The sequence below is a fragment of the Aulonocara stuartgranti genome (genome assembly GCF_965226115.1).
Source record: "Aulonocara stuartgranti genome assembly, chromosome: 23".
Taxonomy (NCBI): domain Eukaryota; kingdom Metazoa; phylum Chordata; class Actinopteri; order Cichliformes; family Cichlidae; genus Aulonocara; species Aulonocara stuartgranti.
Window position 1 is genome coordinate 6,737,084 of NC_138958.1, and position 16,815 is coordinate 6,753,898.

Genomic DNA, 16,815 nt, shown 5'->3' on the forward strand with positions numbered 1-16,815 from the left:
TATTGATTTATATAGCTGTTCTTTATCATGTCACACAACACCACGTTTTTCCAGTATTAAATCATTTATTGTTAGCAAGTTCAGTAGTGGATGTTTCAGCAGACCAACACAAATAACAGCAGACCTGCAGTTGTGTACAATATGCAGATTAAACCTATGGAATTCATGTTTAATCCATAAGTCAATAAAGTATAACAGGCAGTAATAATGCATAAACACCAGCGTACCCCAGTAAGTAAAAAGCTGGGCAACAAAACGTAAACAGACATGGCAGTTTTAGTTGACACCCTACTTTGACAGCACTAGAAACATGTTAATGGAGGAATATCACTCTTGATTGCTGCACCAAGAAGCTGCGTTCTTGAACATACGCAGCCAGGGTGAAGGTGTGAGAGAAGGTCTGAAGTCCCTTGGGGCCCAGGGCCACTGCCAGCTCAGGGTGCAGCGCTCCGGGTGGGGCATCATGGCCAGGTGTCTGCCATCCCTGGAGCAGAGTCCTGCGATACCCTGCGGTGAGCCGTTAGGGTTGAGAGGGTACTCTTCAGTGGGATGACCCTGGTCGTCAAGGTAACGGAGGGGGGCTAGTCCACCAGAAATAATCAGGTCCTGAGCCCGAGAGCTACGGAATTGCACAAGACCTACGGGAAAGAAAAAGGTTAGGGGAAAAATCAATACTAAACACAGGTGCTGATTACAGAGCGTACGGACTCACTGACTTGTTAGGCAACCAGATTAATCTTTGATGTTATGCAAGTTTAAAGAGGGGGGCTCATCATTTCTGTACATTCTGCTAGAAAAATGATAAATAGCTGAGTGATTTATTGACGTGTGCAAAGTTTTAATGGAAATATATAAAGCTAGAACATTTTGGCTATGACCACCTTTTAGTGCATACTTTCCTATATTCATAATTCCATACATTCTGACAAGATCCCAACACCATGGCTGAAAAGCAGGGCCGAACCACGACAGCCTCCAACGAGTTTTGCAGATGCGACAGATTTTCGGTCCAGCTCTTGTGTAATCTGATATACCTCAGCTTTTTCCCCCACTTCCATTTCCCTCCCTCAAAAACGACTTCTCGTCAGCCAACCTTCCACCGAGACTATTTCTGATGAGGGTTTAGTGAACAGCAGATAGATCAGCTGAAGAGAAACATGTCATCTCTCAGGTCTTATGCCAGGTTTCTGCTTTTCTTTCTCCCCTATTTCTTAAGGACATGAATGTCAGCTACTATCTATTTCCTGCAGATAGCTTTTAAGCCTGCCACATCGTCTTTTGTACTTATACAGTTTCTGCAAAGTTTTTAGAGACAGTGCATCATGAGAAGATATGCCAAGTTTGCCAGCTAATAGTGCCTTGATAATCACCTTGTTGATGCAAAATACTATTTTATGCCTGTTGAAAATTGAACAGTCATAACTAGGGATGGGTATCGTTTAGGTTTTATCCGATACCGGTGCCAAACCGGTACTTTTGAAACGGTGCCGGTGCTTAAACGGTGCTCAAACCGGTGCTTAAAGAATGGAAAACACAAACTTTGCCCAAAAACCTCTCATGTTCAGCTGTTTTTTTTGTAAAAAGATAACAATGTTAGCCTTTTCTGCAGCTACGGGGCATATATGGTATCACTCTTGGCTGGAAGCAGTGCTTAAACAATGGAAAAAACACAAACTTTGTCCAAAAACCTCTCATGTTTAACTGTTTTCCACTTTTTCTTTGGTCATTTTAGCCTTTTTGGCCAGGGTGAAGGGAGTATCTGCCATCAAACAAGAAGACAGCCGCATGTAGCTATGATGATGTTTGCTAGTTCACCTTACATGCATTAATGTAATAACGTGGTTAGCCTACTCAATGTAAATTACACACGAACAACATTAAGCTACTCACGCAGAGAAGAACGGCTGCTGCTGCATCATCCTCCGTCATCATTTCTGCTACACTGGCAGGGCTAGGGGCCAGGACTCTCCTCTTCGTGTTTTTGGGGGATGTTGCTAACTCCGGGTCCGATAACAGGCAACCCACCCGCAGTAGATGTGCACGGTGTGAGGTCTCGCAGCAAGCTATCAAATACGGCGCATTTCTCGGCTTTTCAAAAAACGCTATGCGTCGCCAGGTGTTTCATCGGATTTGAGGTGTTACCTCCTTTGCACAGTATCACCTTAAAGCACTTGTTGCAGGCTGCTGAGTTTGCATATTTTGCTGTGAAGTACAGCCAGACTTTTGACCGCTTTGCCTTGGGTGTTTTTAATCTGTAGCTCTGCTCTAAAAGAACGTACGTACCTGGACCCGCCTACTATCCTCGGAAACGTAAAATGATTGGCTAGAATCTAAAGTGTATCACAGCTCAGGAAAAAAAAAGCACCGAAATAAAGCACCGAAATGTGCGCTGCTTTTCGGTCTGGTTACTACCGTTTATGTCACCGGTACCCATCCCTAGTCATAACATAGTTGCAAGCTGTTGTAAGAATAAATGCTACATATGGATCATTTTAGCCCCTTGATGTTTGGTAGGCAACATGATGATATCTGATCTGATAACATCCTGGGCTTAGGATGCCCTGTGGCCAAGCTTGTTCATGTTTGGTTGATCAACTCCTGATCTATCATCATCTCTGAATATTTGAACTCCATAGGATCCTCTAGTGCAGGGGTGGGGAACTCCAGGCCTCAAGGGCCGGTGTTCTGCAGGTTTTAAATATCACCCTGGGTCAACACACATGAATCAAATGATTAGTTTATTACCAGGCCTCTGGAGAACTTCAAGACATGTTGAGGATGTAATTTAGCCATATAAATCAGCTGTGCTGGATCAAGGACACCTGCTAAAACCTGCAGGACACTGGCCCTTGAGGCCTGGAGTTCCCCCACCCCTACTCTAGTGTCTTCTAAGACAGCGGTCCCCAACCTTTTTTGCGCCACAGACCGGTTTATGTCCAACAATATTTTCACGGACTGGCCTTTAAGGTGTCGCGGATAAATACAACAAAATAAAACCAGCACCGGTACCAACAAAAGAAGATTTATTCACAACACATGGGAAAAGACCCAGGGAAACTGAGTTAATGATAAAAACTATAAGAATCCTGAAAACCATGAATTTTACACCCGAGCCTCAACTCTTGTGGCCCGGTACCAGTCCGCGGCCTGGGGTTTGGGGACCGTTGCTTTATTGTGCATATAATAGAAGTCTTATTTACATGTGGGTCATTCATGACACACAGGAAAAGACCCAGGGAAACCAAGTTAATGATAAAAACAATAAAAAATAATGATAAAGGATTTATGGTTTATTATTTATGGTTTTTAGGATAAAAACCCTGAAAACCACAAATTTCACACCTAAGTCTCAACTCTCAGACCAGTACCGGCCAGGGGGTTGGGGACCGCTGTTCTAAGACACCATTTTCCAATAGAACAGAACTGGTTTGTTGGTACTGTTTTTACTGCTGGTGAGTTTAAGTTAAGCGTAAGTTACCACTGTGATTTAGTTTAGTAAGTTGTGACCCACTGTCATGATACTAAGCACGCTCGTTTAAACCTGACTACAAATCCTGCTTAGCAGTAGACCTCTCATGCTGATCTGACTTTACCTTCTCCATGTGCAACCCAGACTCCCAGCGCTGAGCCCTCCATGCCTCTCAGCCAGATGGATGGAGAGTCCTGGATCCCAACGCTGACAAAACGTGACTCAAACCTGCCTGACTTATTGTGACTCAGCACCACTTCAGATTCTGGTGAGAATAAAAAAGCCAAGAAAAAAAAACAAAACATCAGGATTAAAAATTATTCTAAACAATTCTGTTTTAATTCACTACTAAGGTATTGTGTTGCTTTATTTCAATCACATTTTCAAGAAACATTTCTTTGCAATGTCCTCTTACCCACTCCTTCCTCGCTCTCTCCCACCCAGCCCAGCAAGGCGAGCAGCTGACAACCATTACATACGCCCAGACTCACTGTATCCTCACGTTGTCGGAAACGATCAAATTCAGCCTTGGCTTTGGAGTTGTAGGCAACAGTAGCTGCCCAACCTTTATGAAAAAGTAATATTGTTACGCAGGAAAAAAATAATATGTACCTCACAGTGGTTTACGTCTGAGTGCATACGAGTGCATTTACCTTTAGCTGATCCCAGGACGTCTGCATAGCTGAAACCACCAACAAAAACAACTGCTTTGAAAGGGTCCAGGGTTACTGAGCCAGTACACAGGTCCTGCATGGTGACATCCCAAACCTACACACACATTTACATTGCAAAGCTCAATAATGAACACATGCAACACAGTTTAGATTTAGATGAGCAGATATCTGGTTCATAAAGCTGTTGTTAATGACCTCAAAGCCCGCCATGTACAGAGAGACAGACATCTCTCGATCTCCATTACTGCCCTCCTCTCTGACCACAGCAACACATGCTAAAAGAGCAGAACAGTTTAAAATACAAAAAAAACATAATAAAAAAAATCACAGAGTATTAATAAATGATTATATCTGACTAAACCTGATGAATTTAAATGATTAAGAATTTAGTGGTGCTGTCCAACCACTAAATAAATATGGTTTCATTCCATTCAGCACACTGGGAAATGATGTAAAGTGAAAATACATAAGATAAAACAGACTTATAAAGAAAAACAACAATGGATGACAATGCATTACCAGTTAGCGGCTAGCTGTTGCATCAGTTCAGTGTTGCTGCTGGCAGTTTGAAACACTAGCGAACTGAATAAAACGTTTCAAAGGTTTGTTGTTCTTGGAGGACTTCCCCAGTGGGGATACACCCTCTGACAGCATGTACAACTGTTATGCTAAATTATAGTTTATAGACAATTAAATAATCAAAGAGTGTTTGACTTCATAATAAAAACAACCATTAATTCCAATTCTGGAGTACAATAAGTCACTGATACCAGGTTGGCTGATGGTGGGCATTTCAGAGGGGTTAAAGGTCAGTTTAAAGTATGGCTGTGTCCTCTTTGATAGCCCCTCCTCCTCCTGTTTAATATACAGCTCATTGGCTTGGAGACGCTCCAGCTGGAAACTCGTGTCCTCCCACATTGCTCTGAGGTCAGGCAGCAGCTCCCTCAGCACCTCCTTTCCATCTACACGGACCCTGATCTGGAAGACAAGTGCAATGAAAGACAGCGGTCATCCCTTACAAAGACACAAGACCCGAGTCCGTGCCAGGTTTAACATCTCACCATGGCTTCTGGTCCAAAGCCACATGTTCTGCCGATATGAAGGCACTGGACGCCTGCATCGCTGTATCTTTGACACACAGTTTCTAAATCTGACTGAGAAACCTCCAGAACCAAACCCAGCTCCTCGCTGAACAACAGCTCCATGACTGCACGTGGCAAAAGATTGTAAAGACACAGTTATTTTGCATTATGTATGTGTAATTAACTGGTAAGGAAAGGGAAATAACACATTCAGGCTCTAACCTCCAGCTCCTTGTGAAGTCAATTCAACATCAATCCCACGGTTTCCTGCAAACGCCATCTCTAGCAAGCAGGTAAGAAGGCCTCCGTCACTGATGTCATGACCTGCACTCAGCAGGCGATCTGAAAGGACACAAAATAGATTACATGTTGTTGTTCTTATTTTTTTAGGAGCTTTCCAAGCCACTAGGTGGCTCTCTCGTCACAGTGCAGAGCTGTGGCTGTGCAGTAAGAATTTAAAGGAATATTTAAACAAAACTGAAAGGGGGGGGGGACAAAAAAAAAAAAAAAAAAAAAAAACACACTGAAGAAAACTTTGCTCCCAGTATAATTCGATGCCAACTTTTTCCCCTTTCTGTGGCAGGGAGATGTTTTCCCTGTGCAAACTGACCGTGTATGAGTTTCTGAGTGGTGTTGAAACAGGCTGTCAATAGTTCTGGCTGGTCCAGGTCAGGAGAGCAGTCTCCCAGCTGGCTGTAGCACTGAGCCAGGGCAGAGCCTCCTAGACGATGATGGCCTGGACTGAGAGGAACCCACAACAACACGCCTGCAGACAGAGGACAAAAAGTCAGAGGCAAGCTGTCTGTTACTGAGATCACGATGTGCGCAGCGTGAGTTAGAGAAGCATGAAAATAGAAATAAAAAAACTAAGGAAAATTAACTTATTTTTTATGCCATTAAAACACTGACAGATTTGAGTCTTGGTGTGTGCGTTATACCTTTGCCATCTGGATCCTCGAGATCAGGCGTCACAGTAGCAGTGATGTCAGGGCAAACAGCATATGCTGAAATAACAAGAGCACCTGAAAAAGAAGCAGAGCAAAAGCTAAGTTTAGACAGCTCTCACACACACACACACTCACACACACACACAGAGTACCTGGAGCTTTGACCGTCTCTTTTCCAACTCTAGCAGCCATGCTCAGAGAGTCCTTGCCTCCATCGATGGCCACTCCCAGCTGACCCATGACTGCACACATGGCTTGGCAGGCTTCCCACAGGCATGCCCCCTCTCCAGGCAGCTTAGCAGCCCACATCCAGTTACCACTGCACTTCACATCCTGACAAGATTTTAAAAATAATAATAATAATAATAAAATTCCAATAATTACATCATGCTGGGATTAAAAATACACCTTTTTACATTTTTGCATATCTGCGATATATTAATTAAGCTTGTTTGTTTCTGCATATTTACTCACCTTTAGTTCTGTTACCCTTGCAAACACCAGATTGGTCAGAGCCTCACCCACAGCCATGCGAGCCCCTGCTGCAGGACACACCAGCCCTTTAATTGGCTGCTCCCCAATGGCTGTTGCTGCTCCTCCTAGGCTGAAAGGTGATAGAGCAACAACAGCCACATCGGCCAATGGGGTGTGAAGAGGGCCGACACACTGTTGCTGGGCAACCAAGCCAGTCACAGACCGGTCCACCTGATGGAGGGAGAGAGAGACAACAGAGAGAATCAGTGTCTGCACAAGTTATTTCTAAAAACAAGAGACTGTAAGACGGGTATATACACACACCTTGTTGGTCAGGTAGCGTTTGGACGCCACAGCAGGCAAACGTAAAACTCTGTGCAGAGCATCTTTGACAGTCAGCCCAGCAGGAAGACTCAGTGTTTGATGATTCAGGGCCAGTGACTCCATCTTAAATTCCTTCTGCGGCATTTTTCCCAGAACCCACTCCAGCTGCAAGTCCACAGGACAACGCCCGCTGTCTGCCTCATCACCACTTCCTCCCTCGTCACGGACCAGAACAATCTGAGTGAGAAATCAGTAATTCACTGAGCGTGGATTTACTCAGTGAGACACTTGTGGCATTATGACCTAGCCAACAAGGTGAAATGACCGGTATGATAGATGTGCATTTATCGACTCGAGCCAGTCTAAAACGTGCCTTGCCGTCTCCTGTGATGTTTCCCACAAAGTCAACAGGACACTTCTCCCTTTGACACACCCTCTCCAGGAAGGACCGATCTGATGGCTGCAGCAGGAGGGCATTGCTCTCCTGATACTCAGCCCCCCAAAGCTCCAGCACACTCAGTGTGGGGTCACCTTTCTACAACACAAAGCATAAAAAAAATCCAGACATTTATCTATTTAAAAGAAAATACAAGAAATGTGTTTAAAAACACAAACAGAAAGCTGTGTTCATGTGGTGATTACCTTGAATCTACTGCAGTATATCACAGCTCCTGCTGGCTCACTGAGCTCCTTGAGCACATTACCTAAAAAAAGAAATGAGAGTATAGGTTCAATACCTTGGTTTTTCTCTCTTTCTTTATATAACCTCTTAAAGAAGCCACATTTTCCTCACCATTTCCTCCTGCCCCCTGATCATGTATACTGCAGATTGGATTTCCGCCACTTCTTTCCAGGCATGCCCTGATAGCACGGTTCATCTTTTGCTCCATCTCAGCATCTCCCCTCTGGACAGCACCCAGATCCCTGTCGCTGGAGTTGTCCCCCTGAACCTACAAGTTTACATGTACTTAAATACTGAAAAACATTCACGTCACGCGAGGTCATTGATTAATTGTAGTGTCCATACTTGAACAGAAGAGGCTGCTCCTCCTCCTACACCGATCCTGTACACCGGCCCTCCGATCTTCACCACCTCCATTCCTGATGGACAGCAGAGCAGCAGAGAGTCTCTGATCAATGTGTGTAAATATAGCCTCTGAATTGATTAATGTCATTTCACACAGTGTGTTAAAGCATCACCAGGCTCTGGCGCTTCTTTCTTCACGTGTAGATCTTCGATAGAACCGAGACCACCACTGAACATGATCGGTTTAATCCACTCCCGTCGCTCCCCATTAGCCAGCCGCATGCCGAAGGAACGAGCAAAGCCTAAAGGAAGGTTATGTGTTAAAGAAGTGCCAAAATAATTCGATAGTCATTCATAAATTTGTACAGTTATGTTAGAAAACAGGTTACAGATTTAAAGATGCAATGTTTTTGGGAAGCAGTCTGAGGAAAAGAGACAAAATGAATTTTCTGCAACAACAGAGATAGTATTGGATTTGCGTTCTTGTTTAAACTTATGTGTTTAGTGTGTACGGTCGTCCTACCTGAGAGGACAGGTTCTCCAAACTTGTTGCCGTAGTCCGACGCTCCATCGCTGGCCTCAATGGCCACCTGCAGAGGAGGGGCAAAGGTGGAGGGATACTCCCATCCCTCTCCTTTACACTCCCATGGGAGATCATATCCTACAGATGGAAAGACATGTTGACTCAAGGTCAGTTTCTGTGCAGCACAGTCCAACCATGTTTTATGATACCTTATTAACAAAAATGCATCTATTTTACGTTTGGCATGTTGTGCCTCAGGGTTTCATTATTAGACCATTATCCATTTTCTGTACAGATGCCAAGTGTGTGGCAAATCATTCAAGACTTTCAGATTCTTTTTAACTGTTATCCAGATGACATCTAGGTTTATCTAAATGCATGTGGTCAAATTCTTCAATTTTACCTTTAAAAGAGAAAATTATTATACTTTAATGAAACCACCTTTTTACTTTCCTCAACTGGCAACTCACTGATCAACATCAACTTCTAACCAAAACCATTTTAGCAGCCTCACATGGTGCCAAAATGACTCATCGATAAAAACTATATTTAGGTATTTAAAACTTCTGTGAAGTGAAGACTTGTGATATATTATAATAACTCTAATATGTGGATTTTAATTTGTTGTCCTGTAGGTTTTAAAGCAGCGGTCCTCCATCCCCGGGCCGGTCCATGAGTCGTTTGGTACTGGGGCGCGAGAGTTGATGCTCGGGTGTGAAATTTATGATTTTCAGGGTTTTTATCGTCAACTCTGTTTCCTTGGGTCTTTTCCCGTGTTGTAGTTGTGCGTCTTATTTTGAAAGAAATATTTACATGTTACCATAGCAACCAGAGAGCATTAAGGGGGAGAGAGGAGGACGTTACTCTCAATGTTGTTGCTGCATTTCAGGAGGACGCTGCTACTAAAGTTAGACAGTGAATTCGTGTTTAGTATTTACAAAACACCACAGTTTTTGTCTTAGTTGTATCATTTTATTTTTATTTTATTTATCTGTGACACCTTAAAGGCCGGTCCGTGAAAATATTGTCTGACATTAAACCGGTCCATGGCGCAACAAAGGTTGGGGACAGCTGTTTTAAAGCTTGCCCTTAAATAGTAGATAAGATAACCTTTATTAGTCCCACACGTGGGAAATTTGTTAGATGCATTAGATGCATAGAGTCTTGGACCTGGTATGTGCAGGTTCCCGAAGCAGTATCCTGCAGTGCCAGCAATGACGTGGCCTCCTCGTCCGGCACTCTGGACATCTCTGATACGACCACCAGTCCCTGTTGTTGCTCCGCTGAACGGTGATACACCTAAAATGTCCATCCAGCTCACGATTAATCTCAGGTAAAAACAGAAACTTGCATTTTAAATAAGTACAAAACTTTTTGCGCCCTAACCAGTCGGGAAGTTGTGCGTCTCTGCTGTGAAGATGACATGTCTTAGTGAGCGCCGAGTCTCATACGGGCTCGCTTGGGATGGGTCTTTTGGGTAAATGAACTCAAGCTCCATGCCTTTGATGCCACTGAACACACACAGAAAATTTACAGTGAGCCAAAATAGACAGACACGCTCACGAGTGTGCTCGCCCCTGCTGTCGCCACTACTACCTGCTGTTGTCGCAGAACTTGATGACGTTGTTCTGGTTGCTGTGCCGCTGCGTGTCCATTATGAGGCTGAAAAGAGTCTCCTTCTGCTCCTTCCCGTCGATCACCATCCGCCCCCGGAAGAACCAGTGACGACTGTGCTCACTGGGAAGGACAAAGAAAGCCTTGCAGCGTATAAATACCAAAAACACACAACACACAGAGCAGTCCCGCCAATCTGTTCACTGCGGACGACCCCACCTATTGGACTGGGCCAGGTCAAAACATTCCACACTGGTGGGGTTCCTTTCAATCCTCTGGAACATCGATGTGTAGTAGTCCAGATCCCAGGAGTCAAAGGCCAAGCCTGCACCAACCACAAAAGTGCATACATAAAGTTTCTCAATACTGAAAAAACAACCACATGGCATCACCAGATCATTTAAAGAGCACTGAGTAGTTTCCATCCATTTACTATCGATTCAAAACGTGCTCTTCTAAAAAGGTGCACAGCGCTTCGGTCAGCATTTCTTCCCCTGAATTGTTCTCTATATATAAACTTGGAAAAATATCATCTAACCCTCGGGCGAAACAAAAATCAATCGACACACTCCCATGCATTCAAACATGCTTCAAAACACAAGAAAGCCGACAACTCTGAGATGGCTTTGGCTCGTTTACACATAAATTTGATCACTTCCACTGCACTTAAACTTAAGCAGTACTTAGCATGAACACATTACAATTAGTATTCCAAGGATCCACACTGCATAACAAACTTGTGTCCCATCTATTAAACACCAAAACACTGAGTGTAAAATTGATTTCACAAGGATTCAAAGCAGCTGTAGTCAGAACAAATTCCACATATACCTCTTTTTAATTATCTCCTCAATTCACCAGCCGAGCATGGCGGCGCCTACAAAGTACGTGCACTGAAATGATTCTCATTTCTTTGAGCTGCTTGTGAATGTTAATGAAGCTGAGCGAATAAGCAGAGCATGAACATAAGAACGCACGCCACGTTCTGTCGCTGTGGCTGGTGTCAGCCTGAAACCTGTTCACATTATTAGGAGGAAATAATCACTCAGCGTGCAGACACATGAAATGTTTTACAGTTCTGGGTCATTACACAGAAAATCGCCGTTACGCACAGATGACAGAACTGACTTGTTCGTATGGCTGCAAAAAGTATTTTTACTGTGGGCTGTAACTGCAATCTTAATCATTTTGGCAAGTCAGAAATCATCACATATTTATTGAGCTTGTTTTTGCAGGAGATTTCCTTGAACTTTAAATATTATTTAAAGGAAAAATTAGGGAGTTTGAAGAGGACACAGGGTCGTCTGGTCAAACAATTGCAACTGGCTGTTTCTGTCAGCCTACAGCTTTCACCGCAGTGTGACTGCAGCTCCAGGTCGGCGAATAGAAGATCATGTTACAACGGGCTCATAAACCCGAAGGAGAGACACCGAGTGCGAGATACTGGAGCGCTTTAGCTTCAAAGCTAAAACGGGAATTTTAAAATTGACTCTAAAGCTAACAGAGAGTGAATAAAGATGCAAGACATCTCTTCTTGGAAACAGTTAAAAGATGTGCAGCTGCATTTTGGACAGACTGCAATGGATTTTAAAGATGGTTCGTTAAGAGCGGTAAATAGCAATAATTTAAGTAAGAAAATATTAAAACCAAGAACGACTTAGAAACGACACACCTTAACTTAGCAATGATCCTTAAATAAAATCAGCGTCACTAGGGAAACAAAAATGATTTTAAAGTGTGATTAACCGCTGCATCCAACTTTTTCTAGGAAAATAACTTAACTGCTTTTATTAACATGTTAATGTTAATATAGTATTTAAGACAAAAATAGAGTCGGTACGGTTATAAAACCGATGACAAGATGATCTCACAGTGTTCAGTGATGCTGAGGTCAGGGCTCCGGGAAGGCCCGTCCATGACTGACAGTGTTTTCTGCTTTTACTCCATTTCAGATACCATTCACCTTTTTTTTTTTTTAGGTCTGCCAATAAGTCATTTGTTCTCCAGTTTACTCAATTTTTTTTAAGGACAAACTACACACCATGCTGAGATACGCCAAATTTTTAGTTAATAGCTCATTAAGAATCACCTCATGGGTACAAAAATACCATTTTATGCCTGTAAAACTGGGATTTTATGACATACTGCCTGTAACTAAGCACTTAAAGATAAAAAATAAAATAATATGTTGTAAGTTTTTTGCCATGTGTGGACTAAGCACTGGTTCAGTCCCTTGTTTTCTGTGTGTTACAAACCTTAACAAACAAACTAACTAACAAAGAAAATGGTCAGGTACAAGGACTAAAAACCTTTAGTCAACCAGAAACAAAAAAAACAAAAATCTTGGCTTCAAATATCACTCAGATCAGTTTATTCAGTCCTTCAATCGACTGAGCCTTTATCTCTTTAGGGTTTTACATTAGACACACACGTGCACGTGCAAGATAATCAGCAGCATCACTGCCGTCCTGTGACTTCAACCAGCTAAGTAATAATGTCATGCATCATGTGACGTTATTAGCAGTGTACTCACAGACCACTGTAAGACTGAGAAGCAGCATAAAGGAAGAGCAGACAAAGAGAAGAGAGAGGCAGGTCACAGTTCATTAAATGCAATAAAAGACTGATTGAGGAAAGTAAAAGCAGAGATTAAAAGAGGATGAAGCTCAATAATGCTCCATTAATTAAGAGAGCCCCAGTAAGGAAACTCTATTAAAGTGTAAAAAAATATAAAATGAATAAATTCTCACCCAGCTCATCGTTAGCGCTCTCCAAGGCTGAGCGACCCTTCCCCAGGATGTCCACGTCGAACACCGCCTGAGGTTCTGTTTCCACAGTGAAGGAGGTGATGGGGTGTTGATAGATGCACTCCGTCATGCTGTCATACAGACACTCAATCAGCTTCTTTACATCTCCACTGATTTCACTCACACTCTGCTCGGTCTTGGGCTGAAGCAGAGACAGTTCACATTAGACCCAGAAAGTAAAGTCGCGAAAGAAAAAGAAAAGTATATATATATGCGTAGATTTTTCTGTGTGTGTGTGTTCGCACCTTGATGAGAAACCTGCGCGACAGCTCAACTCGGGTGACATTAGTGTTACCGGCACTCTGGCAGATGGACACAGCGTTAGTGGACCAGGCAGTGGAGAAGTTCAACCTGAAAATATAACATAAAAGACTTTTTTATAATGTAGACTTTCTCTCATATGAACGATTTAAAAGAATTATTTTAATTAAAACTGTACCATATGTTTCCCCATTTACTCGCCTACAGTCTGCTCAGCACTTTTAAAGATTTCCATATTACTTACCCTTAGTCACAGTGAACACCTGCCTAACATTGTTCAGTACAGACGGTATTTATTTTAATGTATGCTACAGGAAGTCACAAACGTCTTGGCCAGAACCCTCACGGCCTGGCTTGTTTGCAGTTTACCAGTTTGACTTCTTTGTTTCCTGTATTTCATAACCTTAAGTTCTCATTTCACTAACTGGAATCTTATTCATACAGAATGACAATGTCTAAGGCAGGAGGGAAAAAAAAGAAAGAAAAAAAGTTGGGGTATATGTGGTCAAAGAATAGAGTACAAATAGAAATGCACAATGTATCGCCAACTGCCAAGAAAACAAACATACAGCACCTGGAACACAAACATTTGAAGATGCACAGGTACAGATTTGTATCTTTCTTCCAGCTCCACCTTCTTGCAGCTCGTAATCGCGACCTGCTGCCTAGGACTGCAATATCTGAACCATTATAGTTAGAGAGGTGCTGTGGATCTCAAAAAAGAACAAGGACTAGCAATCCCAGCTGCAATCCAAAAACAGTGGAGGTGGATGTCGGATCCTCGCTGGTAAAGCAGCTGATTGCTACCTAGCCAGGACCTCATCAAGTCAGGATTCACAGGGAAAGGCCAGGGCTAGCTGCTTGGCAGTGACTGAACTTTCGAAATAAGAGCAGGGATTGCCTGGTAAAGCAACTGCAGATGGCATCTGTGTGTTTTGTGCTAAGCAAAAAGACTGAGATGCAAATGAATTATCTCTAAAAACCAGGCAGCAGTACCTGGGCCCGATCTCCACCAGTTTCTCCCCACTGCCCTCTGTGAGGTTTGGTTTCTCAGACAGCGGCTCTGCGTGCAGAGGATGACGAAACAACCAGAGTAGAACCCCCTTCTGCTCATCGCTGAGACTCTCGCAGCCTGCAGGAGAAAAATCACAGCAGGACAAAACATTATAAACAGATGTAAATGTGACATTTTAAGTGGTAGACTAGTAAGAAACCTTTAAGGTGAATTCAGTGACTTTAATCCTCATTCTACCCACATCCATAATAATTAGCATCTTCAAGGCCTGTTACACACTCACCTGTCAGTTCCACATTGTAGCACAGCTCGGTCGTGACTAACAGATGTGGGTAGAGCTTTGCTGCCCTTTGTAAGGCCCGACTTTTCAGAGCTTCATTACTGTAGAACCTCACGACAGCCATGACTGATGAAGAGATACACAAATCCAGTTTAAAGGCAGAGGGTAGTGCATTAGTCAAATCAATTGTAGAGGGTCAAAGAAGGTGAATTTTAGGCATCATTTGTCAATAGAATTGATTTAGCCTATTACTAACTGCATTTTCTGAAGTAACGAGTCATTAAATCAGAGTCCAAAGTATGAAATTGATGACCAATATTAAGTGTGCCGACCCTAGTCTCCAGATCGATTCAGGTCAAGACAAACCAATAATGAGATAGCAGGCCACTCGTAATACTGCAAAAAGCCTACAACCCATTCCAACACCTCCGCAAGACCTCAGAGAGGCTGTGAAAGCCATCTATCAGTATAGCAGAGTAATCTATGTTTAGATATGGCAGTTTTCAAAAGCTTTAAGAGCTTTAAATATTTTGATTACAAACCATTACGCTATAGCAGGATTGGGCTACACGTCATTCTGAACCCAAACAGGAAAAAGAACTGGAGTCCTGCAACATGCTATGGGCCACACAGCGCCCGGATTTCATCATCATGGAGTCAGCGATTTAATGAAGGGATAAAAGAAAGAGGAGGGAGGCTGAATCTGCACATTTTGTACCAAGGACCTCGAAGGCACACAGAACAGAGAGGATGTTACAAGATAAATTCTCACTCCGACTTAGGCTTTTTCTTAAAGGTCTTTTTTTTGGATTTTCAGCAAGATTACACAAACTACAGAGGTGAATTTCATGAAATTTGCTACAAAGGTGGAACAGGAGCTAAGAGGAAGAACGCTGGTACAGATCACTTTATTTTGATTTGAAATTCTAAGAATTTACATTAGCAGAAAACGCACTGAAATCTAATTTTCATTTACTGTACATTAAGTTCAAAACAAATAACAACTATTAATACTGCACAATCTCAATTTATTTGTAGTTTTTAAAAGTTTTCAGTCCACTGTACGTTTGATTCAAAAGGAGAAAAAGGTTGCAAATCGTCACAGAAAGCCAACGATATCAGCATGTTGAACATACAACCCAGGGACCACAACAAAGTTTGAAAGTTGTATTCAAGTCATTAACTATTCCAATTTTTAATTACAAAAAAAAGTTAATCCGTTTTTGGTAAAACATCTGGAAAATGTCTAGATCCAGACTCAAGTTGTTTGAATTATAAACATGTATAACACTTTTGCAAGGTTAGAAAACCAACATGTGAAGGTTTTCTTTGATCTGTACTCTACATGTATTGACATATGTGCAGAGAATAAGTTTTTTTCCTCCACATAAGAAATTCCGGGCTCCCCTAAAGAAAAATGAGCAGTACCCTAGCACTCATTAAAAATATTCTAATTAAAAAATAATTCATGTCATCAGATTTTCAAGAGATAAGAGATGTTTGTCATTAACACTTATGATTTCATGGTTTCAAAAGTATTTATTCATTTCCTTATATACATTTGCTGTGGCTCAGGTGAACATTCTATTAAACTTCCTTAATTTTACACTTAATAAAACCTACATTACAATAATAAATGCAGAACTATGTCCAATATAAAATCACACACACAATCCTGATCCTGACAAATGGCCCACTGATTGCAGGTCACACACTGCACGGTCAGGAGTTTTCTGTTAGTGTTTAACACGCTACAAACTGCAACCCCCTTCAACATCAACATAAACACACACACACACACACACACACACACACACACACACACACACACACACACACACACCTCTGTGTCAACTGACTGAAACACAACAACGACACATTATAAGGGATACAACTTCTTAATAAGTGACTCGTGTCTAAAAAGAGCTGGGGGAGTTTTCCATGTTTCCTGTGTGGAAGCTAAGCGGCTAAAAGGCAGCAGGGTTAGCAGAAAGCACATTAGCTAACTTACGTGCAGCAGCAGTTACGCTGTCTGGGATCAAACCTGGTCTCTGCTGGAGTCCCGGAGTGACTTCTGCTCCTGCAGGACAGACTGAAAGCGGCTGGGTTAGCTGCGGTCTGCACACTGACTGACTGAATGGATGGAAGGATGGCTGGACCTCTGCACCCACGTGTGAGCCACTCAAACTGCAAGACGCATGCGCAAGTGGGTGTCGTAGCAAAGAGTGATTTACAGTATTTGCTCAGTGATGATCCCCAGTATTTAAACTGTGGTAAATTACTTTTTGGCTTATAATCTGTCAATTTTATCCCATATT

General features: G+C 42.5%; 1 protein-coding gene across 1 annotated transcript; it reads right to left on the minus strand.

Annotated features, from left to right (window-relative positions):
- Nucleotides 1-45: 45 nt before the first annotated feature.
- Nucleotides 46-16,650, minus strand: pfas (phosphoribosylformylglycinamidine synthase). The gene is made up of 28 exons (XM_082523705.1): nt 16,509-16,650; nt 14,501-14,623; nt 14,199-14,334; nt 13,187-13,292; nt 12,885-13,083; nt 10,354-10,459; nt 10,117-10,257; nt 9,907-10,031; nt 9,691-9,819; nt 8,521-8,658; nt 8,171-8,299; nt 7,998-8,071; nt 7,764-7,920; nt 7,613-7,674; nt 7,344-7,505; nt 6,971-7,207; nt 6,647-6,877; nt 6,325-6,505; nt 6,164-6,247; nt 5,836-5,991; nt 5,448-5,567; nt 5,205-5,350; nt 4,914-5,121; nt 4,339-4,418; nt 4,123-4,237; nt 3,885-4,034; nt 3,594-3,734; nt 46-638 (listed from the first exon to the last, which is right to left on the minus strand). Exons 2-28 carry the CDS (start codon nt 14,619-14,621, stop codon nt 328-330), a joined length of 3,945 nt encoding a protein of 1,314 aa, XP_082379831.1. The 5' UTR covers nt 14,622-14,623; nt 16,509-16,650; the 3' UTR covers nt 46-327.
- Nucleotides 16,651-16,815: the final 165 nt, after the last annotated feature.